Here is a 26,637-nt window from a genome sequence, read left to right as displayed (position 1 = left end):
TGTCGTTATCATTGATCATCAAAATCATGCGGATGGAACCCCGATTTCAGCAGGGATCATGGCTTCAGTGTCATAGGTTAAACTGAACGGCGTTTCAGAATTACTTGAATTCTTCTGGGTGCAAAAGGCCCAAAGTCAAAGGGGTAGTTCATCGACCCAGCCTGTTCGTTTACTGCCCAATCTTGCTTTAATCCCTTCTTTTGTTCGGTTGGTCCGTTCGACCTGACTGTTGGCTTGCGGATGAGCCACATATATGAAAATCTGGGTGACATGAAGTTCAACCACTCTTGCAACCCGCTGTCTGCAAACTGGGTCCCATTGTCGCTCACAAGTTCTAGCGGAAGACTAAATCGACAAATTATGAATTCCCAAAGGAATTTCTTGACACTTGATGCCGTAATGGATGCGACTGGTTTGGCTTCCAACCACTTGCTGAAGTAATCAATGGCCACAATAAAAAATTTGACCCGTCCCGGGGCTTCTGGGAAAGGTCCCATAATGTCAATAGCCCATTTTTGGAACGGCCAAGCGGAGGTTATTGATACAAGTACATTCTACGGGCGCAACGTATTGGGGGCATGACGTTGACAAGAGTCACATTTCCTGATCTCTTGTACATAATCCAACTGCATTCCTGGCCAATAGTATCCGACGTTCATGAGTTTTGCAACGACCATTCTTGGCCCCGCGTGAAGACCACAAATGCCTTCATGAACTTCCCTAATCAAGTATTCGCATCCTAGGCATCCACACATTGCAGAAGTGGGCCGAGGAAGGATCATCCATACATGATATTGTCTTACATTTGGTAGTTCAAGGCCTTGTGTCTTATCTTTCGAGCCACGACCTTCTTTTCCGGTAAAACTCATGATGACAAGTAAGCCATGATTGGTGTTATTCAGGATTCTACGCATGTTTGGATTAGTAACACTTGATTCTGTGTAACCGACGGTCAGTTAAGGAATTTAATGCGAATGTCTTTAGCGAAGTGCTCAAAAGATTTTGAAGCCAACTTGCTAAAAGCATCCACCGACTTGTTCTCGCTTCTTTTAATGTGAATTACATTGCATGAAGAGAATTGAAGGCTTAAGTCTTTTGTTTGTGAAAAATATGAAGCCATCACATCGTTTTTTGCTTCATAGGTTCCATTGATCTGTCCCGCGATCAACATAGAATCTACCCGCGCTTCTAGGTGTTCAACTCCAAGCATCTTAGCTATCCTTAGGCCCACCAGGAAGGCTTTATATTCTGCCTCATTGTTGGTACTCTTAAAGTCCAATTTGATGGCATATCTAAATTCGTGGCCTTGAGGATTGACTAGCCTAATGCCCGAACCTGAACCTTCACTGCTTGAAGCTCCATCCGTGAACACTAGCCAAATCTGGCCTTGTTCAGGAGGGACTAGGGTTTGCTGTTCAACTAAGCATTCTTCTTCTTTGTGTTGCGGAACTTCCATGACGAAGTCTGCCAACACTTGCCCTTTGATTGCTGGTCTGGGTTTATATTCGATTGCATGTTCTCCCAGTTCGATGGCCCACTTCACCAGTCACCCAGACAATTCAGGCTTACTTAAAACATTCTTTAGCTTATACCCCGTTAGCACATTAATGGGATGACCTTGGAAGTATCTGCGGAGATGCTTGGAAGCATAGACTAGTGCTAGAACCAGTATTTCGAGCATTGCATACCTGGTTTCCGGCCCAGTCAACGTCCTACTGATATAGTAAATTGAAGTTTGAACGTTCTTTCTGTCTGTCAGTAGCACGAACCCAATGGCGATATCAGCCGCTGACAAGTATAATGTCAGAGGTTCTCCCGCCTGTGGTGCTGTAAGGGTGAACAACTCCATTAAACACTTTTTGACCTCCAGGAATGCTTGTTCAGCTTCTGCGGTCCATTTGAAGTGCGCTTTTCTAAGGAAATTTCTCATGGTCGAGACAAACGGATAAGACTTAGCCGCATGATTGGCTAAAAATCTATTCAATGCAAACAGCCTTCCATTGAGTTTCTGTACTTCCTTGAGGGAGGAAGGTGAAGGCATGCGGGCTACTGCTTGAACCTTATCTAGGTTTTCCTTAAAACCCGCACCTGTTACAATGACACCAAAAACTTTCCCTCCTCCATCCCGAAGGAGCACTTGGCTGGATTCAACTTCTTGTTAATCTGCCTGAGGGTCTCAAATTTTTCCTCAATGTCCCGGAGCATCTGATCCTCCTCAACACTCTTAATTACCAGGTCATCCATATACACCTCCTGGTTTCGCCCAATTTATCCCTTGAATGCCTCGTCCATCAATCGTTGATACGTAGCCCCTGCATTTTTCAAACCAAAGGGCATCATCTTGTAACATAATGTGCCTTGGTTTGTGCGAAACGCTGTCTTGTCCTCATCACCCGCCGCCATGCGGATCTGATGGTATCCTTTGTAGGAGTCGAGGAAAAACTTAAACTTGAATGGGGCTACAGCATCCATTTTGAGGTCTATTTCCAGGTGCGGATAACAGTTTTTGGGATACGCCTTATTCAGATCCTTGAAATCTATGCACATTAGCCATGTGCCATTGCTTTTAGGGACAATGACAGGACTGGAGACCCAAGTCTAATACTGAATCGGGCGAATAATTTCTGCATGTAAGAGGTCCTGAACTTGTTCGTTCATTGCTTTGGTCTATTCTGGACCCATCTTACGCTTCTTCTGCACAATTGGAGTAAACGCTAGGTTTACTCGCAACCTATGCTCCGCAATCCTGTGCGGGACACCGGTCATGTCTGCGGGCTGCCATGCGAAGATGTTGATGTTCCTTGTCAATAATTGCTTCAAGAATGTCCGCACTATCTCAGAGATAGCGGGCCCAATCGTCACGGTTTGATCCGGGAATTTCTTGTTTAAAACCCATTTTTCTGGCTTAGTTCGTCGAACTTGCTTTGGAACTTTGCTGGGTTTCGAATTTTCTGTCATGAAGCAGTGGCGATTAATGTGAATGATAGCCACACCAGTGCGAGTCGGAACTCCCACCGCGTCGTTTTCTATAGAAGGATGAGCATTAAAGTCACCAATCATCTCACGACCCAGGTGATGTCATGCTTTGATGTCACTGGTAAGACCAAAAATTCGACATCCTCTATTCTTGAATGAGTCCCGTCATCGAGAGTTACCGGGAACGATATCACCCCCCGCTGATGCATCACTTCGCCTCCGAACCCCGAAACAGGTGCATGAATTGGTTTCAATCTCACCTTGTCATCCTCATCCAATTGCTCAAAGCACTGTTCGTACATTATGTCAGATGTACCGCCTGAATCAGTAAAATACGTAATGCGAACGATAATGGCCGATGAGGCCAGTGATTATCAAAGAGTTCTTGTTACACGGTCCTCCTTTGATCCGCGGAAAGATTACCGGCTCATTTTTCCATTCCTAATCATCAGATTCTCTTCTCTTTCCCCCCACTTTATATCCGCCTTGGATCATATGGAGGTTCAGGTCCTTAACTTGTTTCTTGGGCGGGCCCTGGTTATCTCGCACGGGAGCTTTACCAGTCCCTGGTCTCGCACCTTTGACCAAGTTTCCAAGTTTCCCTGATTTCACAGCTGCCTCAATTTCATTTTTCAAAGCTATACATTCGTTCGTATTATGACCTATGTCATCATGAAACGAACAGTGTTTCTTAGCATCAAGGAACGATCTCCTAGTGAGTGGTTGCGGTTTTCTGAAGTTCATGTTTTCCGTAATGAGTATTTCAGCAGGAGTCTTCGACAGTGGGGTCCAGTTATTGTTGACCCGTGCTGAAGAATTTTCCTTTTTTTTTGTTGCCAATCAAAGATCTGGCATTGAATTGCTTTGACGATTCTGCAGAGGGTTGGGGCCTTGACCAAATCGTCCCTTTAGCCTGCCTGTTTGGTCGTGGAGTTTCAAACTCCACTTTTGGCGTTTGTTTCTGATTTCCAGAGCTTAAACTCCTTTCGGTTCTTACATACGATTTTGCTGCGGACATTATCTCGTCCCATGTTTTGGAATTCCGTCGTTGGAAGTCAGTGTTCTGATCAAATCATCACTTTTCACGTTTTTGCGGAAAGCTCCTCTAAACATATCTTCGCTAACTCTGCCGATATTGAGACTTTCGTTATTAAATCGAGTAATGGAGTCCTCGATGGATTCATTACTTCGTCTCACCACATCGAGAATCTCGGAAGGATCACGAGTATGCTTCTTCTGTTGACTGAAATGATGGGAAAATTTGGCTACAAAATCATCACAACTCTTAATTTGTCCGTCCGACAGCTTCTCAAACCACTCCCGTGCTACACTAGTGAAGGTTAATGCGAACATGTGGCACCAGTAAGGAAGAGTCCAATCGCTGAGTCTTCCTACAACCACAAAGTTTAGTAAGTGATCACTGGGATCAGTCATCCCATCGTATTTCCCTACGGATGTTGGGATTTTCGCATTGACCGGGAACGGGGAAGTTGCAATACGTGCAATAAATTTTGATTTCTCAGCGAAGGCTGCAGGAAGATACGGTTTGGTAAAGTCCTCCTCCGTGTCACTATGGTATTCGGCATGGCACGCGGGCGACTAATCCCCTCTCAACCATGAAGTCTGCTATCTTCGCTATAATAGCTGACAACACTCGCTTGGTATGATGGATCGAAACTTTCCGGTTCTTCTATGTAGTACGGTGGGCGTGTAACACTGCGAGGATAACCACGTCCTCTCCTAGCCAACTCGTCTTCCAGAAACCCGTTAGTTTGAAAGCTTCCGCGTATTTGACTATTCCTCAAAGTTGGAGGAGGAGAAAGGGATCTCTTAGGAGATTCATCATAATTCAGAGTACGAGCACGAAGTTGCTCTTCACGCACCATGTGCTCATTCTGTGCTACAACATTCGTTTGCTGGACACATAACCATTCGTTAGGAGAAAGAGCTCCTTCGGTTCTAGAGTTACGACAAGGATCTCTCACCGGCCCAGAATTATCGAGTTCGTCTTCCAAATCCAATTCTGTATGGGTCCGACGAGTCTCCATCGTGAGACATCCTAGGTCACCCGGAGTAGGACCTCCAAGAGCCGTGAGACGTCCTAAGCCACCTGGAGTAGGACCTCCAGGCGCCGTGACACGCTCTAAGCCACTCGGAGTGGAACCTCCAGGTGCTTCGATATCATCAATATGTCTAGCAAATATAGAGGTTTCCATCGGCCCTTCAGGAAGATTACGCATATCGTACGAAAGTTTTAGCACGAAAACAGATGGCGCCAATGAAGAAACCCAGATTCGATCCCCTTAATGGGTCCTGGATCTAATGAGTCCACATGGTAGGATACAAACAACAACCAACTACGAGGGGAAGTCCAGTGACAGAAACCTGCAAAACAAGCACAGTAAGCTCGTTACGGGAAGAACAAGAGGGGGGGGGGGTCTTCCCGTAACCACCCTCCGGCATGAGAATAAGTACAGTTCTGATGGAGAGAAAGTAATTAAGTATTTTGAGTAGATGGTGAAGAGTGAATGTGTTACCTCATGGAGATTGTGAAGTATTTATAGCCGAAGAGTGTGGGAATATGATTGGGCCAGCTGTACCGTTCTAGAAGATCTCTCAGAACCGCCTGGACACGTGCCCTCATGTCATAGGCCGGGCTATACGTCGCATGTGCATGGTTATAACAACCTAGACACACGTCTATCAATGATAAGGCAAAATATATCTGGCCATGTGCACGGTTATAACAACCTGGCCAGCTTTCCTTCATTCATTGGTTGATGGGTCACGTATTCTCCAAGAAAGGATCTTGGTAAATCATCTAGAAGTTAATTAGTTAATTATAGCTGTCCTGTGGCATTGCCTTTCGGTCATCTTAGAGGGTGGATATGTTACCCTGCGGATGACTTTTGAGGGTGCCTGGATGCTTCCGCGCATGGTCCTTAGGACGTAACGTTGTTCCTCATTTAGTAAGTTATGCGGGTGATCCATATGTCCCGCGGGTGGCATATGAGGGGCTTCTCTATGACCTGCAGGTGGTACTTAAGGGTATTTGGCTCTTTTTGGTACCCTACCTCTATATAAAGAAAATGCTACATTTATATAGATAGTGAAAGAATTATCTTCTTTAGTTTTTGATTTGTAAATGCACATTATGTGACTTTCATATGCATTTTTGATTTTCTTGGAGACTTACTTATACTGCTGTCACTATTTATTATTAGTTTATCAATAATGTTATTCACCATGGATCAAGCAAAGACCATTAACGATGTCACGAGTTCACATAACACTATGCACTTGGTCAACAAAAGTCAATGTACTGAAACAAATATGGAAATTGATGAAATGTACTTGAACATGTTTGAGGATGAGCGTAAAATGTATGAAACATTTGCTGATTATTGTTCAGAAGATGGTGATAAGTGGATGAAAGTTTACTTGAGCATTATGAGTAAAGTTTACTCATCGCGAAGCTTCCATACTTCATTTAATTACCTGAAAAGCATATTACTATAATAGTCAACACAATGTGTTGGTGAGTTTCCCTTTATAACAAAATAGTCCATATATATATATATATATGAATCGAAACAACATCCATATAATGATCTTCTGCCATTATATCCGATATCAATTCGTGTATAATCGTCACTACACCCCGAATTATATCCAAAAATATCCCGTGTATAATGGCTTACCACCATTATAACACCAATCCGTGTGTAATGATCTACTATAATTACATCACCAAACCATAGGCATTTTATTTCTTAAACAAATCGTGATGTTGTGGATGGGCAAAGAAAACAACATTACGTATGACTATCATAGTTGATAACCCGACACATACCATACTCAATATACGCCCACTTCTAACCCAACGCGACACCCCCGATAGATATACCCATATTTCTGTGCCCCTTTCTAGGGTTAACCGTTATTTAGCCAACTAGACTCATCCTGGGTTTGAAACGGTTTGTAAAATAAAATGCCTTATACAATCTCAATAGGTTCCATATGAAATGAAGTATATGCTTTTCCCCAAAAACACAACTTAATATTGATTTAAAACAATTCTAGTTCAAAACGAAGGGGGTTCGATAGAGAAACTCACGGTTTGTAGCCTTTCGTTCCAAAATCTCGTGTCCTGTATTAGTACACGTTTTGTTATTAATCCTATTCTAATGTCCACAGAAGCACATAAACAAATAAGTTCCTACTAAGTTAACGAGTACAAATAGTTCGGTTTTCCGTTAACTATTATTTAAATAACTAAATCCATTAATAAATAATTAAAATATATAAATATAATAAAATATTTTAAGTTTCAGTTGATGGAAAGTTTTAAGAAAATATTAATCATAACTCTTGTTGGTTTTGTCGGTTTCGTGTTTAAAAACGAACCGTTCGACTTTTCGTATATAGCATAACTTTTAACTCTTGAAAAATACTTGTTACATGTATATTAATCCAGTTTTATAAGTTATTTTACAATGATATGCTATTTTCATTTTTGTTAATACTTTCTTAAAATAGCAACTTTTTAACGTTTTCGTGTCGGTTTTCCGGCACGAACCGTTTAGGACTAAGTTTTGTTATCTTGTCCTTTTCTCATATATTAACTTATGTTATATATGATTATTTTACAACTTTAGGGGCTGTTCTAAAACATTCCCTAATCGTTGTGTCGGTTCACGTTTAAAAGCCGATTTTTCGACCGTTAAAGTTACCGACAAGTAAAATAAGTCAAATAAGTTTACACCAATAATCCTATGGACTAAATACACACATTATAACACACATATCATCATATATTTCCAGATTTGATCAATTAATTTCATATAACACTTTTCAATCAATTTAAGTTCTGGTTCATATCTTAAGCTTATTAATAATAATAATAATTAAACTTAGCAATTCATATATGAATTAGTATCATCATAACACTTAAAGTCTAGATTCAAATCATTAAATTATATCATAATTTATGCACAAATTCAAGGATTTCATTATTAACTACAACCTTTTGAATTTCTTAAGTGCTTAATCAACAAAGTTTCCAATTATAGTAACTTTTAATCTTTAATAATTCTATCTAATTCAATATTTCAATTATGATTAAGTATGAATCTAAGTTTATCTCATTAAACTAATTTGATATAGTTCCATGCACCCTAATGTTCTATTCAAGTTTTGATCTTTTAGTTACCTAAGCAATAGAGTTTCCATTTTTAGTAAGTGAATGATAATTTGATCAATATGCTAAATCAATCTATACTTCAACAATACATTCTATATTAATTCAAATATGCAATTCATTATGTATCAAACATATTTAAGCCAAGTATTCATATGAAAATCAAAAATCCAACTTTTCATTAAATAAAATTTCCTTAATTAGCAACTTTAACAATCTTTGTGTTTACTAGCATATATTCAAATTCATTTTCATTTTATTGTTCCATATAATTCCTTGATTCAATAATCCATCCAAAATTCCCTAATTAATCCAAAACCCAAAAATCCCCAAATTGCAAAATTAAGAACAAGTTCTTGCCAATTTTAATTTCAACACTAGTAATTCATTAGATTATGTTCATACCCTTAATCCAATTGATCGTTAATTACCCAATATCCATTATAACATCAAACTCAATCACCAAATTCATCCTTAATTTCACCTAATTACCCAGTATCTTAACAACCTTTCTAATCAATTTCAACAATCAAAATATGACCTTTAGGATGAATGTATGCATGTATGGGTGGGTTCAGTACTTTCTTTTACACATACACACATACTCATGTCTCATATACATACACACAAGCATCCATAATTTCCAGTCTTTAAGATCAATCCCAACTAAAGAACAAATAATCTAACATATTCAATCATAATTTCCAGTCTTTAAGATCAATCCCAACCAGTCTTTTTTTGAAGATATTAAGATGATTATATGGATGAGATTAATATGCGTGATGCTTCCTTCCTCTTAATTTTTCTTCCTAGAAGCCTAACTCCACCATGATCTTGATCTAACTTGAATGTGTGTGTGGTGATTTGAATGTGAGTATGTGATGGTGTGTTTGTGATGTGTGTGTGGGCATATATATATAGGGAGATGGGGACATGGTTTTACGAGTAAAACCATGGGTTTGAGACATGGTTTAAGTAAAACAATGGGTTAAATCAACGGGTGGTGGCACATGGGTTTGGGTTAGTAAGTAGGTGTTTAAACAATAATCTTAAGTTTTCGTTTTAACGTATAACGAACTTTAGCTAATCAAACGAATCCTGTTTCTAACAATTTTTGTCAGATTTTGAATGAAATTGAATTCTTGGTAATACAAGCCTAAGAAACTAATTTTTGGAAATAGTTGACGTTGGGTCCTTACCGGGTCGTCCACCGACACTCGGTTACTTATATTGCAATATTTGGATTCGAGCCTTCTAAAATTAGGTTTATATATTTTTTCAACTACTTTAATATGTATAATTTTTTTTCGAGATCATTTAGCCTCTTTAAGGATTTATTTAATTTTTGACTCGTTACCCGAGGATATTCCATGCCAGGATCGTTACGTGGCGATTTTTGCACTTTTTGTTCACTCTGAAACGTCTAGATCACTAATAAAGAAGATTTTTCTCATAATGACGAAATTTTATTGTTAATCGAGATTTTATTAGTGAAAATTTTTGACAGATGTCACATGAAGGTCATATGCGCGTTGCTTATTTGGTAAATCTTACACGCGTTGAGTTGGATAAGCTTGTGGAAATGGACCATGATCGGGTTTGAGGAATATATCCTCAGTATAAACCTCTTTGATTTGAGCTACAATGTTGGAAAGTTGTTTGTGAGGGCAAAGAAACCACAAACCTTAAACATTTGGCAAACATATTTTGAACACGTTGTCTTTACCATGTTATCTGTGGGGACCACATGCGTACCGAGCCACAAAGGCGGAGTCAGTAAGATGTAGCGTGCCACCAAGAGTATGCAATTTTATTTCAAATTGATTAATAGTTAACAAATGAAGCGTGCCTTCATTGGGTCAAATAATAATGTTGAATAAGTTACGTCTTATCCGGCATGATTTCACCCAATGAGAACATGTCTATAATTTCACCCAATGATATGTGCAACTCATAAGCCTAAATTTCATTATTTGTGTCTAAAGTTGTCACTTGTAATTGTTTTATTAGTTGAATTAGCAAATTCAACAAACATATCATATTTATAAAAGAAGATAAATAAATAAACATATGCTACCATAGTTTTTTTGCAATAATAGGATAAATCTTTTCGCTAGACACAATTATTCTCTCAATAAGAGCATTCTTAGCCCGTTCCTTATATTTATGTGAGTGAGTTTTTTTGGTTGTTCACACCATATAATATTATAATATTGTTTCAAAGTGGTTGTGACTGGAGGAAATAGAAATGATAATGATAAATATATAAAAAATTATTATTTAATTGAAAAGAAGAAAGAAAGTTTAGTGATTTTTAGTGTAATAATATGGATATGGTAAGGAATAGGCTGATAATGTAAGATTAATTATATAATTATATATATATATATATATTTATATATGACTATTATAATCATTTATATTATAATAGATCAAATCTATAATTAAAGCTTGATATTATAGTTTGTTTAAAATATATTCCCTTTGTTTCCTTGGCTTTCCCTTCTCCGACCATGGTCGGATTAGGTGTTATTACTATTCCATGGCAAGGCTACATGGAGGGCTATTATAGTCCTTGTTAACAATTTAATTAGTTTAAACTTATTAATATTGTTTAGTTTCTAATTTTTTTAGTTTCCAAATCATTTTAATAGTTCAATGGTATTTGGGTATGTGGTAACCATCCTCGGTTTCATTCCGACTCAAGGACTTAACCAAAAACCGTACTTTCGTTTAAATACTTTACTATTAACATGTTGCATGTAAGACTTGAGTATTATCATTTCTAAGTTTATTTTAATAGTTCAATGGTATTGAGTATGTGGTAACCATCCTCGGTCTCATACCGAGTAAAGGACCGAATCGAAACTGAACTCACGTTTAACTCTTTATTTAATTGTTTTAAAACAAGTTGTATGTAAGATTTAAGTGTTTAAGTTCTTTTATTTACATTTTTGTATTTGATATTAAAATATGGATTTGTTGGACCCAAACTTGGTCACATTCTAAGTCTTGAACCAAACAAACCAAACAAACCGAACTAAACCGAGTTCACTCGCTTAAAACACACTAGTTGTGTTTCGGGCCACCGAATCTCACATTTTCTTTTTAAGATCTTTTACTAACTAATTATAAACGTTTTATTAAAGTACTTGGTATGTCGGATCTAACTTGATCTTATAACAAGCTTGGACCGATAAAACTGAACACTCGTTTAACATTGGTGTTTGGAGTTTCTCCTTAATAGAACTTTTAACATTAGTTAAGTTTCTGTTTTAAATAATTTTACTCATGATATTTATTGCAACATCCCGTTTTCTCGTTTCGGTTACTAAAATGAAAATATGAGATATTATGAGTCGGGCTAGTTTTGGGTTAAATGGATATGGGTTATGGACTTGGGTTATGAAGGAAAGAAGAAAAAGACCATGGGCTTAATCCCATGATCCATAATTATATAAACCTTAATTACCAAATAATCCATTCATTTACACATATTTCATACACCACCCAATACACACACTTAAGCTCTCTCTCTAGTTTCTCTCTTTTATCTAGCCGAACCAAGAAGGAAAACCGATCCCGATCCAAGGTAATGATAATATGATATTGTATGAACTCAAACCTGTTAGATCTAGTTGGGAAATGACGAACTGACACCCTTAAACCGTTAATGTCTTGAGATTCGGGTGGAATCGGGTATAAACCAAACCAAAGATGAGCTTAAGGGTCACCCTAGCTCAGATCTAGATCATACAGGACGAAAAACGGTGAACAGTGGTGAAATAGGCAAGTTCTCGCTTTTCCGGCGAGATCCCGGTTTTCCGGCGATAACGGCGCCGGAAAAACGTATCCTAGGATGTCACAGAATCATCTGACATTATGACCTAACCCTAATTCGTTAACGGCGAGTTAACGAACTAGAGTTAATTCGTTAGGGTGATTCGTTAACGGGAGCTTAATGAACTTGCCTTAGTTCGTATCCAAATTCGTTAAAAAAAAGATAACGAATTAACCCCAATTCGTTATAACCATTCGTTAAAAGGAGATAACGAACGTTCAATTCATTACAGAGGGGTCATTCGCTATGAAGTTCAATTCGTCAAAGGACCAGTTCGTTATAAGGTCCAATTCGTTACAAAGTGACGAATGGGTCATTCGTCATGAACCCACTTCGATAAGAACCAAGTAACGAACTAGAAGTTTTATAAAATTACTGAACAGTCCCTAGACTTAGAAAAGAATGATTTAATCACAAAATAGCCCTTGAACTTTAGTAATTTATTGAACATACCTTAAAGGATTGAGAGGTTAACAATAAAATGTAATCATGAAATCCAAATGGAAAATGTGTTAAGACAATTAATGAAAGCCTAATGGACCCCCGTTTGTTGAGGGTAATAATTAAACTAGAAACAAGAAATGGGTAGTGATAGTTAAATTGATACGTGTAATTGTTATTCCGTTAGTCGTGCACAGCTAAAGTAGGGAATAACTATTAACTGTGAACGCAACCACGTTCAGGTGAGTTTCTAGCCCTATTCCTTGTTATGTTTTAGGGGCTGCATGCCTACTCAATGTGATTAGTTAATACACTTACCTTTAGTGGTAAGTGTATGTCTTATATGATTTATGTATGAATGAATACTTGAGGATGCATGAACGATCTTCGGATATTGAATGTACCATCAAGGGATAGTTTATAGATGTTATTGATATATATAAGATGTATAAATGATGTATGAATGCATGGAAGTTATAGTTATGAATGCATAGAAAGGTATGGAAGGTATAGTTAGAAAAGGGGACCGACCTTAATAATGTCGGCGAATGTAGGGAACCGACCCTAATAATATTGGCGAATGTAGAGAACCGACCCCAATAATAACGGCGAATGTAGGGAACCGACCCTAATAATATCGGCGAATGTAGGGAACCGAACCTAATAATATCGGCGAAGGTTATAGGGCCGAATGCTCTTTAAAACGTATATGTATAAATGGAAGTATGTATGTAAGTATGAAAGAAAGAATGAAAGTACGTATGTACGTAGGTATGTAAGTAATTATGAAGGTATGTACCTTCGGGTGCATATGTAAGTATGTGAATGTATTGTATGTCGTCTGATTAACTAGAACTCACTCAGCGTAGCTGACCTTTAGTATGCACGCAGGTTAACAGATTGAGACAGTTGGTTTGAGCAGGACACATGGCAAGATTGAAGAGGCTGGCATCTGAAGATTTGTCATGATGGTTTGATATTATCGTTTATGTTATGTTTTAAAAGACAAGTTACGAATGTTTGTAATGAATGGTTGATTAATATTATTATTCCGCGAAAGTTTTAATTCACTCTGATATTTAGAACTGTGTTTATGAGTAAATCCAACGTCCAATGTATGGCACCGGGATCGGGGCCTTACAAGTTGGTATCAGAGCAAAGTTCGAGAGATTTAAGCATCCTACATGCTTAGACTCGAACAAAGAATGGGATTTTAGTAAGAAAAGAAAGAATATGCCTGTCAAGATAGTCATGTGACACTCAAGCAAGCTAAGTAAAGGTAAAATATGTGATTAATTTCACATATAAAGTAGAATGATGATTTAATGCTAGCTTAATTGCTAAAGAACGAGGTATGATGTTAGCTTAATTGCTAGATAAAGAATGTATGAATGCTAGCTTAATTGCTAGGGATATGAGTATATGATGATATGAACTGTTTGATTGTCTAATTGTTAGAAGTAGAACTAGCACAAGTGAACTCACAAAGGGAAGTGTATAGGAAACGGAGAGTAACGTGATCAACTAATCACAGCTGGCCACTGTTATTACATGTTAGCCTTACTATCCTTGTACTAATTGGTTCCTTAAGTGATGACGTTTGTGTTTCTTTATAGAATACCAATGGCTGGAGCTAGGAAAGTTGCTGGTAAGGGAGGACGTATGGGACGTCGTGGTAGGCCACACATTGTCTGAGAACCGTCGGGAGAATCAGGTATTGACACTGATGGAGAAGGAAGTGCAGCTGGTCGAAATCCGAGTAACAACGAAGGGTATCAACTTGACCCGGCTGTACAAGCTGCCATTGCTCAAGCGGTAGCAGTTGCTGTGAAGAACTTGAATCCTGAAAAAGTCTGCTGGAAGTCATGCGAAGACTGTTGAGAATTCTTGGGAAAAGAGTAAGAAAGATGATGAAGGAGAGAAGGAGGCCTCGAATGCGGTTAACTCAGTGAAAGTGGATGATAGAAAAGAGGCCAGGTGGGTGCAACTATAAGTCTTTTAAAGGTTGTGACCCGACGAAGCTAACTGGCTCGGGAAACGCAATCGCTACTCTCCAATGGATAACCACAATGGACAAGGTTATCTGAATTAGCAAGTGCCGTCCCGACCAAGCGGTATGTTATGCCACTCAATCATTTGGGGATGAAGCTATGTACTGGTGGGAAAGTGTGGAGCAGAGGAAGAGTCAGGAAGAGATTAAGGCCTTGAAGTGGGATGACCTGAAGGAGATGGTTATGAAACGTTTATGTGCTGATGCTGAGGTTGAAAGGGTTGAAATGAAGTTTTTGAGTCTAAAGGCGGGTAAGATGACACACCGCGAATACACCACTGAATTCAACCGCATGTCAAGGTTGCTGCCAGACATGGTGAGCACTGAGGCCAAGCGGATCAAGTGTTACATTAGGGGACTGCCACAGAATTTTCGCGTCTTGGTCAAGGCTAGTAGACCGGGTACCTTTGATTCTGCTGTAGGCTCGCAGAGATGGTGTACGAGGACCTGGCGGTGGATGAGGTGGTGGTAGAAGAGAAGAAAGAGAATAAATGGGTTGTTCCTGCTAAACGACCCGGTACTCAGTTGTGGAACCCTAGAGACAAGAAGCATAAGGTATGGGAGAAGAGGTCATGTAGGACTTGCGGGAAGATACACGCTGGAGAGTGCAAATGGGGCACTGGTTCTGATGTGTGCCATAAGTGTGGAAAGTCCCATGGTGGGGAATGCAGATTAGGGTCAAATGCTTGTTACAAATGCGGCTAGATGGGGCACTTTGCTCAGGATTGCCATGCCAAGCCCACGTGTTATAAGTACGGACAGACAGGTCACTTGGCGAGGACTTGTACAAGTGGTGAAGCTGGAGGAAATGATAAGAAAGATGCTGAACAAAGGAGGCCAAGGACTAGGGCCTATATGCTGACCCAAGAACAGGTCAGACAGATTCCTGATGTCGTGACATGTACGTTTCTAGTGAACGGTATTTCTTTTTCAGTACTGTCTGATTCGGGTGCGAATAGAAGCTTTGTAGCTACGACATTTAGTAAGTTAGCAAAAATGAAATCTTGTCGTGTGCCTGAAACTTTTAAATTAGAAACCGCGAGAGAGACCTCAGTAAAAATATTGAGAATGGTTAAGGATTGTAAGATAGAATTAGAGGGACATGAGTTCCCTGTAACCTTGTATGTTATGACCTTAGGAGGGTTCGATGTGGTTTTAGGAATGGATTGACTATCTGAGTTTGAAGCCCAGATAATGTGTAAGAGTAGGATAATAAAGCTAAAGTCTTTGGATGGTATTGCGGTGACAGTTTACGGTGATAAGGAAAGTTCTGGGCTTAATGCCATTTCGATGATAAAAGCCGAGGGTTTGTTAAGGCGAGGGTGCAGTGCCTACCTGGCGTATGTTGTCAAAGCTACGGCCGAGACGAAAGAAATGAAAGATGTTCCTATCGTGTTCGACTACCCAGAGGTATTCCCTGAGGATCTTCCGGGGTTGCTACTGGAGCGAGAGATAGAATTCCAGATAGATTTAGTACTAGGAGCCTAGCCCGTCGCGAAAGCGCATTACCGTTTAGCGCCGTCCAAGATGAAAGAATTGATGTCCCAACTGCAAGAACTCCTGGACAAAGGTTTCATTAGACCAAGTGTTTCCCCGTTGGGCGCACCAGTGTTATTTGTGAAGAAGAAGGATGGAAGTATGAGAATGTGCATAGACTATCGCGAGTTGAACAAGCTTACGGTAACGAATAGATATCCTTTGCCAAGGATTGATTATCTGTTTGACCAACTGCAAGGTTCGAGTTGGTTCTCAGGAATAGATCTCAGATCATGCTATCATCAGCTGAAGGTGAAAGAGGCAGACATCCCTAAGACGGCGTTTCAGACGCGGTATGGATACTACGAGTTCCTCGTGATGTCATTCGATCCCTAAGACAACATTTATGGACATGATGAATAGTGTTTGTCGGCCGATGTTGGATAAGTCAGTTATTGTCTTCATCGATGATATATTGATTTATTCAAAGAGTGAGTATGATCATGCTGAGCATCTGAGAGGTATTGGAGACGCTGAAAAAAGAAAAGTTATACGCTAAGTTTTCGAAGTGCGCGTTTTGGTTGCGAGAAGTGCAATTCCTAGGTCACATGATCAATCGTGAAGGGATTACCGTGTGTCGAGTCCCCTATTGTTGATAGACCTTTACACAATCAAGTCATAACTCACACAAAGATGTGTTGACAAGAGAGTTAATGACGGGTTGCTATATTTAGTAAGAAAACCGTTTGATAAAGGCGGAATCAATACCAAACGATTTTGTTGCTTAGTACTTAATCAATGATAATAAACACACAAGATTCACTCAAAAGATTTCCATATATATAATATCAAATCATACATACGATAATCTTATATAGGGTTTCTTGATAGGTAGCTGATACTTAACAAATATTCTTTCTATTATCGTATTCAGCCGCCTCTCTTGTGTCTACCTCTGCTGTCCTCAGGTGTGCCATAATTATTCCTTTTATAGGCCTGTCACCTTAGGACAACTGTCATTCCTTCTAGAAACCCTAAATAGATCATACATATTCAAATTACATAATCAAAGCTACGCTAAGTGTAAAATAAGTCTTCCGGTAGGCCTTCTAGAAGTAAACTTCTCCGAGTAGACTTTGTGCTGTGCCTTCCCGAGTAGACTTGATAACCATGGAGTGTGCCCGGGAACAGTTCTCCGGGTATGATTTACTTGTAGTATTTTCTAAGGGAAAATACTCACCAAGTATGTGGTTGTTCAGGTTCTTCAAGTTGCTCCCCCTGATCCAGTGCAACATCATCATCCATGGCTACTCTAGCCCCTCCTTCATTTCCATCATGATCATCATCTCCATCATCAGAATCATCATCATCACCCTCTTCCTCCTCTGAGCTCAGCTCAGATACTGGCATAATCTCCAAATCATGGTTTAACAGCCATGGTAATATTTCATATTGAATGTTGGGATTGTACTTGTTTGCCCTTCCAGGATTTGCAATTCTTCTATATGTGTCTGAATTCTGCAGCTGATATGTCATACCAATTGTGGTCAGATCCTGTAATTCCATGTTAAAGATTATCTATAGGAATCTAGGGTATTGCAGGAATCTATCATCTTCTGCCTTCTTCAAATTTCCAAACATGCCATCAAAGATCATTTTTTAAAAATTGAAAGGTAGATCATATATAATGCCAACAGTGGCATTTGCTAAATCACGACTCATCAGAGTCCATGATCCTTTTCTTGGAGCAAACCCCTGTATCACATGGTGAATCAAGAACCTATACAACATAGGGAACATCCCCTTTTGAAATTGTCCATCATGGACAGTTCCCTGATACCCCATCGTCTGCTCAAAGATCCTCATCAAATGATCTGTATTGAAATTTATATGGTTATGGTCATCATCACGTAACTGCAAACACCTTCTTATCATCCCTTCTGTTACATGTATTTCATGACTTGCAATAGTTGCTTCGATTCTTTTCCCATGTATGTCATCAACAAGTCTTGCAGAACGCCAGAAATCTAGTGAATGATTTCTGTAGATGATTGGGCATTCTGTGAAAGCAAATCTCACATTGAATCTAGCCATCCAAGAAATCATCCTCTCCACTGGCTCATTGTTAGGATTGATCTCCAGCAGTGCGCACATATTGTGCTTTGGTTCAAAGGCATACTTAGGTTGGACTTCTTCTTCTTCTTCTGCCATATCTGAACATCACAATCAAACATATTCATAGTGAAATTAGTATAAAAGTTCATTAATTCACGCAATTTCAAGTTATAAATTTGTAGAAGAAAGAGAGAAATTTTATTAAGAACCCGATTTTCGACAAATTAATAACCTAAACACAAAAACAGATTATTAGTAATCAAGTTCATAATGGAAGCCCATTATAGTCTAATCGTTATCGGAAAACACATCGTTATTGCTTACCGAGTCGAAATTAGGGGGCTGATTAAAATTAGGGTTTGTATTTGAGATGAATATGATAAGTCGGTTAGGTTTCTTTGAGAGTAAGCAGTTGCAGTGGAAGGAGAGAGAGAGAGAGAGGGAAAATAATGTTGAAAATTTCCCTAACTCCCTCTTATATACCTTTTGAAAGTGGGTTTTAAATGCATTTTGTCATGTAGTGAATTATTAGCTGTCAAACATAATAATCTTATCCAATTTAAAACCTTACCCGATAAATTAGTCTAACAAGCCCTGCCCGGTAAGATATTCATTATCAAATTGGCAAAGCTTGCCTGGTACCTTCCACTTACAAACCTTGCTTGGTCAAGTTAAATAATTTTCAGTCAAGTAAAGATGAAGGAAGCTTACCCGAAATACCAGATTTCTTGAGAACTTAATCACAAGGTAAATAATCAAGTATATAATATCAATTAGGCATCCTTGCTAGGAATCAATTAAGATACCCAAATAAATTTCTCAAACATATATTAAATAACTCAATCTAACATAAACCTTATCAGAATAAGAAACACATTCAATCAATCATACTTAAGAAGCACATTCAATCAAGTATGCTTTGATGTAAAGTGTGCCCGAGCAACCTTCCTAATGTATAGTGTGCCCGAACAACCTTCTTAAACAAAGTATACTCGGTTAACCTTCCTAGAGTATAAAGTGTGCCCGAAGAGATGTCTAGCAGACAGTGTACTTGGAAAGTTATATTCTGAAATTACCAAGTATATTGAGGGAACATTATTGTACCCGAAATATAAAGTGTGCCCGGAAGACAAAGTCTACCCGAAAACCCTTGTAATTTCAAAGAAATCATAATCACACATAACACATAGCATGCTTGGAAAGAATTTAAACATAAAACACCTAATTGTGCTATAGTCTAAAATTTCAAAGTTTGCCTGGAAATCCTATGTAGCACTAAGCTTGCTAGGATAATCATATTCAAACATCAGGTATTCCCAGGAACTAAACAATTTAGTCTACCCGAGAAACTTCAAACATCAAATCATACCCGAAAATACATATCCAAACATAAACAGTCAGGCTTGCCCGGAAAGTGACTAGATTAGTAACTCTACCCGAAAAATATCAAATACTTTAAAGCATGCCCGAAAATAGTTAACTTAGATGAAAACATCTAAGTGTACTCGGAAAGGTTATAAAACAATAAACCTTACCCGAAAATACATATTCAAACATATTCAACTGTTTTGTGCCCGGGAAGGTTAGAGAACATCAAACCTTACCCGAACTTACATATTCAACCTATTAAAGGCAAAAATGCAACACTTTTTGACTTAAACCACTTGTCAAAGACATTTGTCAGTTATATATCATTACAGATCATAGTTTAAGAGAAATTGGTGCATTTAGAGATCAAATTTCAAGCATGTTTCAATTTAAAACAAATTCTTTTGTAAACTGAAAAGATCTCAGGAATGGGATCATATTGACTAAGTAGCTTTCTCAATACTTCATTCTCAGCATTATTATGTCAAAATAGACAAGTCAACAGCAGGTCTAGACTTAACATGAATTTCATCTCTTTGGTGATATGGTTAAGCTCATTTAATGTGCATAATGCTTAATGGATAACACATGTTGTTTTATGATGCTCCTTATCTATTCTCAAGGCTTATTTGGCTTTCTCCAGATCACCCCAATTTGACTTTGACCCCTGGATTTGGTCAAAATTTTAATGACAGAACATATTTTTGTTGAAAATTTATAAGATATTTCTTTTCAAATTTACAAACATATGTGAGGTTGAATATTGGACTTACATTCCACGAAAATCGGACTTACAGGCCTTTCATTCAGGATGTTTAAAGGACTTATATGATTGCTTCCACCCTTGTAGTTCTAGAATTAACCCTCATGTTTGCATTTTCTTTTAAAAGGTTCTTGTGAACTTCAATCAACTTTTGGTTGATAAAATATTTAAACAATTAAGCTATTCACAAATGTTCTTTGTCATTCTTGTAAATTTTTCATTTCATTTTGGGTGACCAAATACCAACAGGCTTGTGTATGACTGGATAATCACTTTTCTGCCTATCATTTGGAAAGATTTATATAGGAACATGCATAGGCATCAATGTAACTCCACATAAGTTGTAGCATTTTCTTTATGTTTATATCACATTGGATTTTACACATCATGAGAAAGCAACCATACATGTTAATGACTGTACTAAGTGTCCTTTTGTCCTATTAAATCCACATGATTGGCTAAGTAGTCAATGTACTATCATTTCCCAAATTAAAACAGTTTTAAATTCAGACACCCCAATATCTTCTGTTTGATTGGTAAATGGCTTTCCTGTTTGACCACAAGTGGTTAATAGGACCAAACATATATTTGAGAATATGTCCTTTTAACACGGAGTTATTGACCTAATTTTAAGTGAATGAATAGAAAACAAGTTACATATTGCCCCAAATTCATTCAGTTTTCCAGGTTAATGGCTATCCTATCAATCTGAAAATAGATGACAGGACCAACATATACAAGTATATGCCTTTCCAACTTGTGCAAATGACATAATTTTCAGCAAAAGTAACTCTGAGACTTTTCATTGAAAATCCTTTTAAGCTTCTACAAAGCTTGAACTGAATAGTATTATCATATATCTACACCATAAACAACTTGCTCATGTTTTGTTCAAAATATTGTTATTATGAAAAATTCATTTGAAAATTCATTTGAAAACTTTAATTTTGACATAAAGACATATTTTGACACAAACAGTTGTAACATATTCAAATCTTAATCATTCTTAACATCATTAAAACAAGCAGACATTTCTAACATTCATAGTCTATCCTATCCTAATAACATCAAGATGATCAGATAACACCCATATTCAAGTAATCATTGACAAATAATTACTGATGACATCAGATAAGCATTTAGTTCACTTTGACAATTTAAACTACTTATCATAACATCAGATCAGTTAACTGACAGTCAAGCATTATCATTAATGACACACAAACTTCAAGGATTTTCACTTAAGCACATATCAGTTAACATTAAACAAGTAATATATTCAAATCATATTCAATCAACATTCAATGTGTGTCCTCACAATTAAGAATAATCAATTAGCATTTAGAGACACACACTAAGCACACGTCCTCAATCAGACCTCATCAGAGTTGATCATTCCCAGGGCTTTCAAAATAAAGTTGAACCTGGTTCTATCAAGTGGTTTGGTGAATAGGTCATCCAGATTGTCACTTGTATCAACTATTTGCATTTCTATCAAACCTTTTTCACTACAGTCTCTTATGAAGTGATGTCTGATTTCAATGTGCTTAGTCTTAGAATGTTGAACAGGATTCTTAACAGTAAAATATGCAGCAGTATTGTCAATAAGAATAAGGGTGTTCGGAAAATTCAAACCATAGTCCAGCAATTGATTCTGAATCCAGAGAACTTGTGCACAGCAAGCAGATGCAACAATGTATTCAGCTTCAGTAGTTGAGATTGAGACAGTAGTCTGCTTCTTGCATTGCCATGACACTAGCCTTTCACCCAAAAATTGACATCCACCTGAGGTTGACTTTCTGCTCATGTTACATCCATCATAGTCACTGTCTGTGTAGGCAATAAGGTCAAAAGATTGGTTCTTTGGATACCAAATTCCTAAGTCTGGTCTTCCCTTTAAATATCTAAAAATTCTTTTAACAGCATTCATGTGGGAAACTTTTTGACTTGCCTGGAATCTTGCACAGACAGATACAGCAAACATGATATCTGGTCTTGAAGCAGTAAGATATATCAGAGACCCAATCTTTGCTCTGTTTTCATGTTCATCTACTGGCTCCCCTTTTTCATCTGCTACCATATTTTCTTTTGTATCCATAGGAGTTGAAGCAGTCTTCAAATCATTGCATTTGAATTTGTCTAGGATGTCCTGCACATACTTAGACTGGTAGATGAAAATCCCATCAGCTTTCCGTTGAACTTGCAATCCAAGAAAGAAGTTCATTTCTCCCATTGAACTCAAGCTGTACTTGGATTTCATTGTTGGGTTTTAACAAGATTATCAAAGTGATAAAATCCCTATTTTACCAAAAACGCAGCGGATATAAAAGTTTTAAATCTTGTTAATATGATATGTATAAAACCAATTTTAAACATGCAAAACCCAAACCCGGATCCAAATACGAATTACACACTATCAAATACATGCATGTCACTATAAGTCAATGCATGTTACTACTACCTTTCAATATGACAAAACCGGGTGAAAGAGATGATGATTGAAAGGTAAGAACTTGAATATGGAAGCTCCTCAAGCTAGCATACCCCAAGCTTCAACAACACACCACTTCTAGCTAGGATTTGCACTTGAAATTTTCTTCTTCTTTTCTTATGTTGGATGAAAATACCCAAGAGAGGAAGAGAGAAAAGTTTACTTGGAAATTATGTGTGTTATGAAAGAATGAAAGAGAAAGACTTGGTTTTATTTAAAGGCATCTTTCTCTCCACCAATAATAACCATTGCATGTCTCCACTCACCTTGCATGTCTCCACTCAAACATTATAATAATATTACATTTGAAAGAGTTATTATCTTTTTTTCTTTTATAAAACTTTAAACATATATATATATATATATATATATATCCATACATATATACTTTTATAAGTTTATAACTTATAACTTATAAAGCCTATTATATGTTAAGAGACATGCTTGGTTATTATTATTCACATATTGTTATTTAACCAACTTAAATAACACTATGTAATGTTCTTTCATAAAACATAAATCATCCATATGATTTGTTTATTACACAAGTACATTTTATTTAGAAACCCCTTTCCAAATAACTCAAGTGTTAATATTCATTTGTTATGATCACATCATATATAAACGAATATTATCGGTGTTTGTCTAGCTTGTTATTGGGTATGACCCGACTTGGATCATAACGTACTAGCCACATCAATTTAATATGTCTCTTGGGCCGACCGAGTCCAACATTCATTACCCCTTCAAACTCCATGCACATTTGTTCATTTGTTGAACCAAAGATGATATCATCAACATAGACTTGTAACAGCAGCAAGTCTGATCCCTTTCTTTTGTAGAAGAGGGTCTTGTCAATGGCTCCCCTTTTGAAACCATTCTCAAGAAGATGATTTGACAGCTCATCATACCATGCTCTAGGAGCCTGATGCAATCCATAAAGGGCTTTATTTAGTTTATACACCCTGTTTAGATACATTGGACCTCAAAACCAGGAGGTTGAGCAACATACACCTCTTCATCAATCTTTCCATTTAGGAATGCAGACTTTACATCAAGCTGGAACACCTTTATGTTCTTTGAGGCAACATATGCAAGAAAGATCCTGATAGCCTCAAGTTTTGCAACTGGTGCAAAGACTTCCTCAAAGTCTATTCCTTCCTTTTGAAGGCATCCCAGAGCTACAAGCCTAGCTTTGTTCTTAATCACAATACCCCTCTCATCCCTTTTGTTTCTGAAAACCCATTTTGTGCCAATTTCAGATCTGTTCCTTGGCCTGTCAACAAGATCCCAAACATGTAGATCTCTGAACTGTGCCAGTTCCTCCTGCATTGCTTCCTCCCAACTATTTTCCTTTAGTGCTTGAACAATGTTCTTTGGTTCAATTTAAGATAGAAAGCAGAAGTATAAACAGATATTTGCAGTTTCAGAATGACTTCTTGTAACTCTTTCATGTATATCACCAATGATGTTTTCAGAAGGAAGATTCTTTTCAACATAAGGGGTTTGAATTATCATATCTGCAGACATATTTGTGTCAAGATTTGATTCATTGAGATCTGGTTCTTCAATGATCAATTCTGTTTTAGCATCATGAAACTCTAGTGCTTCTTCAATGTTCTGTCTTGAGGTAGATGCACCATTGTTTCCAAAATTCAAGGTTTCAAACAAATGTTGAAATCTTGCAGTAGTCACATCTTCTTCAGTTGTTTGGTTGCTTGGGTTCTCCTCAGTCTGAACTTGATCATTCTCAACTTCTTGATTGTCTTGATTAAGCTCTGCATGATCTTGTTCTTGGTCAACAATGTCATTTGAGATACCCTTGATAAATGTATACTCCTTTTCTTTGCTACCAACCTTCTTCCATAACTCTTCTAAGTCCAATGTTTTCTTCTTTTTCTCTTCAAATACACTGGTCTTGTAGAATGAGTCATCAAAGTCTTCAGGATAAATCTTGAAAGACCTTATCAATTTTTCATGATCAAACAGCCATGTTACCATCACCTGTATTGAACTGATTCTCATTAAAGATGATGTAAGATGATTCAATAACACTCATATGGTCTTCAACATATACTCTGTAAGCTTTTGAGTGTGTTGAATAACCAACAAAGAAACAATCCAAGGACTTAGTTTGAAACTTGTTCAAGTAATCCCTGGTGTTCAAAAGAAAACATTTTCATTCAAAGGGCTTGAAAAACTTGATATAAGGCTTTCTATTGTTAAATTTCATATGGTGTCTTGTTATGCCTTTTGTTGACAAGTACCTTGTTCTGAACATAGCATGCAGTATTGATGGCTTCAGCCCAAAATGTAACTGGTAGATTTGCATCTGCCAACATGGTTCTTGCAGCTTTAATAAGTGTTCTATTTCTTCTTTCTGCAACACCATTTTGTTCAGGAGTTCTAGGAGCTGAGAATTGCTGAGATATTCCTTTTTGGGTACAAAATTCTTCCATGACTCCATTCTTGAACTCTGTTCCATTGTCACTTCTCATCATTTTAACTTTCTTATTCAATTTGTTCTCAATCATTGTAACACAACCCTTAATCAACTCTGCAGTCTCATCTTTTGTACTTAGGAAATAAACCTAAGTGTATCTTGAATAATCATCAATGATCACCAGAAAATATCTTTTCTTTCCAATACTTGGCACACTCATAGGACCAAACATATCCATGTGAAGTAACTAAAATGCTTGATCAATTGAATTGATGAGCTTTATCTTGTGAGATGATTTGTGTTGTTTACCTTTCTGGCATGAACTGCAATGATCTTCCAATTTGAACTCTCTTGTAGGTAAGCCAATGACATGCTCACCCTTAACAAGTTTGTTCATATTCTTCAGATTCACATGACATAGTTTCTTGTGCCACAATTTTGACTCATTTTCAGTGGCTTTGGAAACAAAACATGTACCACCCCTTGAAATAACTTCCTTCATGTTAAGCTCATATAGTTTATCATTTCTGGGTGCCATCATCATAATCATTTCAGGTGGGATTACAAATTCAGGTTTTAAGATGAAACAGTGTGAGTCATCAAAACCAACTTTGTAACCCTTATCACACATCTGTGATATGCTTAGCAGATTGTACTGCAGACCTTCAAGATGAAAAACATTATCAAATGAAACTTTTCTATTTGTTAAAATTCCTTTCCCAACAATCTTTCCTCCATTTTCATCACTGCCAAATGCCACTGGACCTTCAAACTTCTCTTCATAGTTAACAAGTGACCTCCTGTCACAAGTCATGTGCCTAGAACAACCACTATCCATGTACCATATGTCATTCAGTGGAGTGGACTGTTCCGGCACAAAAGAGATAATTTGATTAGTTGAGTGATGAACTGCAAGCTATTTCAACTTGCAGCTCATCAGTTTCAATTTCAATAGCAGCATTGGAAGTGAGTGTTATTGGTTCAGGATCTTCATGAGTGACTTCAATATTTTCTGAATTGTCAGTCTCATATCCACACTCTCTTGGAGTTTTCACAAATGAAGTTGTGAGACTGTTTTCACTATCTGTGCCATCATCTTCTTGCACAACATAATCTTTTCCTCCGTATGGTCTCTCACATCATTAGGCTTATCAACTTTGGTTTCAACCTTGGGTTTCCAAAGAAAACCTTGAGGTTCATAACCATGCTTCAAAAGATACTTCTCATCACCAGTAAGTTCAGTTGATCTCTTTCTAGGAAATACATCTCTGATCTTTGTCTTGTCACTTCTTGGTGAACCTTGAGAGCTGTCAGACTTCACAGATTGAGTATTCTTTTTGGGAATAACTCTAAAGGGTTTAACACCCTTTTTCACAACTCTCTCAGACTTCTTAGGAGACTTGCTTCTCCTTACTGTCTTTGTTGCAGATTTGACATCAGTTTTCTTTTCAATCCTTGTCTTCTCATTTGTTT

The 26,637-nt window shown here is 37.6% G+C and overlaps 2 protein-coding genes across 2 annotated transcripts; both read right to left on the bottom strand.

Moving 5' to 3' along the window:
- Positions 1 to 952: 952 nt before the first annotated feature.
- LOC143579666 (uncharacterized) lies at positions 953 to 1,456 on the bottom strand. Its single transcript, XM_077062909.1, has one exon. The coding sequence runs from the start codon at positions 1,454 to 1,456 to the stop codon at positions 953 to 955; it is 504 nt and encodes a 167-aa protein (XP_076919024.1).
- Positions 1,457 to 3,993: 2,537 nt separating this feature from the next.
- LOC143579665 (uncharacterized) lies at positions 3,994 to 4,410 on the bottom strand. The gene has a single exon (XM_077062908.1). The coding sequence runs from the start codon at positions 4,408 to 4,410 to the stop codon at positions 3,994 to 3,996; it is 417 nt and encodes a 138-aa protein (XP_076919023.1).
- Between the last annotated feature and the right edge of the window lie 22,227 nt (positions 4,411 to 26,637).

Source organism: Bidens hawaiensis, unplaced genomic scaffold (assembly GCF_021521415.1).
Source record: "Bidens hawaiensis isolate Kalapana, Puna unplaced genomic scaffold, B.hawaiensis_p1.1 tig00029897_1, whole genome shotgun sequence".
Taxonomy (NCBI): Eukaryota; Viridiplantae; Streptophyta; class Magnoliopsida; order Asterales; family Asteraceae; genus Bidens; species Bidens hawaiensis.
The sequence above is the reverse complement of the archived record's forward strand: the minus strand, read 5'-3'. Positions and strand labels throughout refer to the sequence as shown.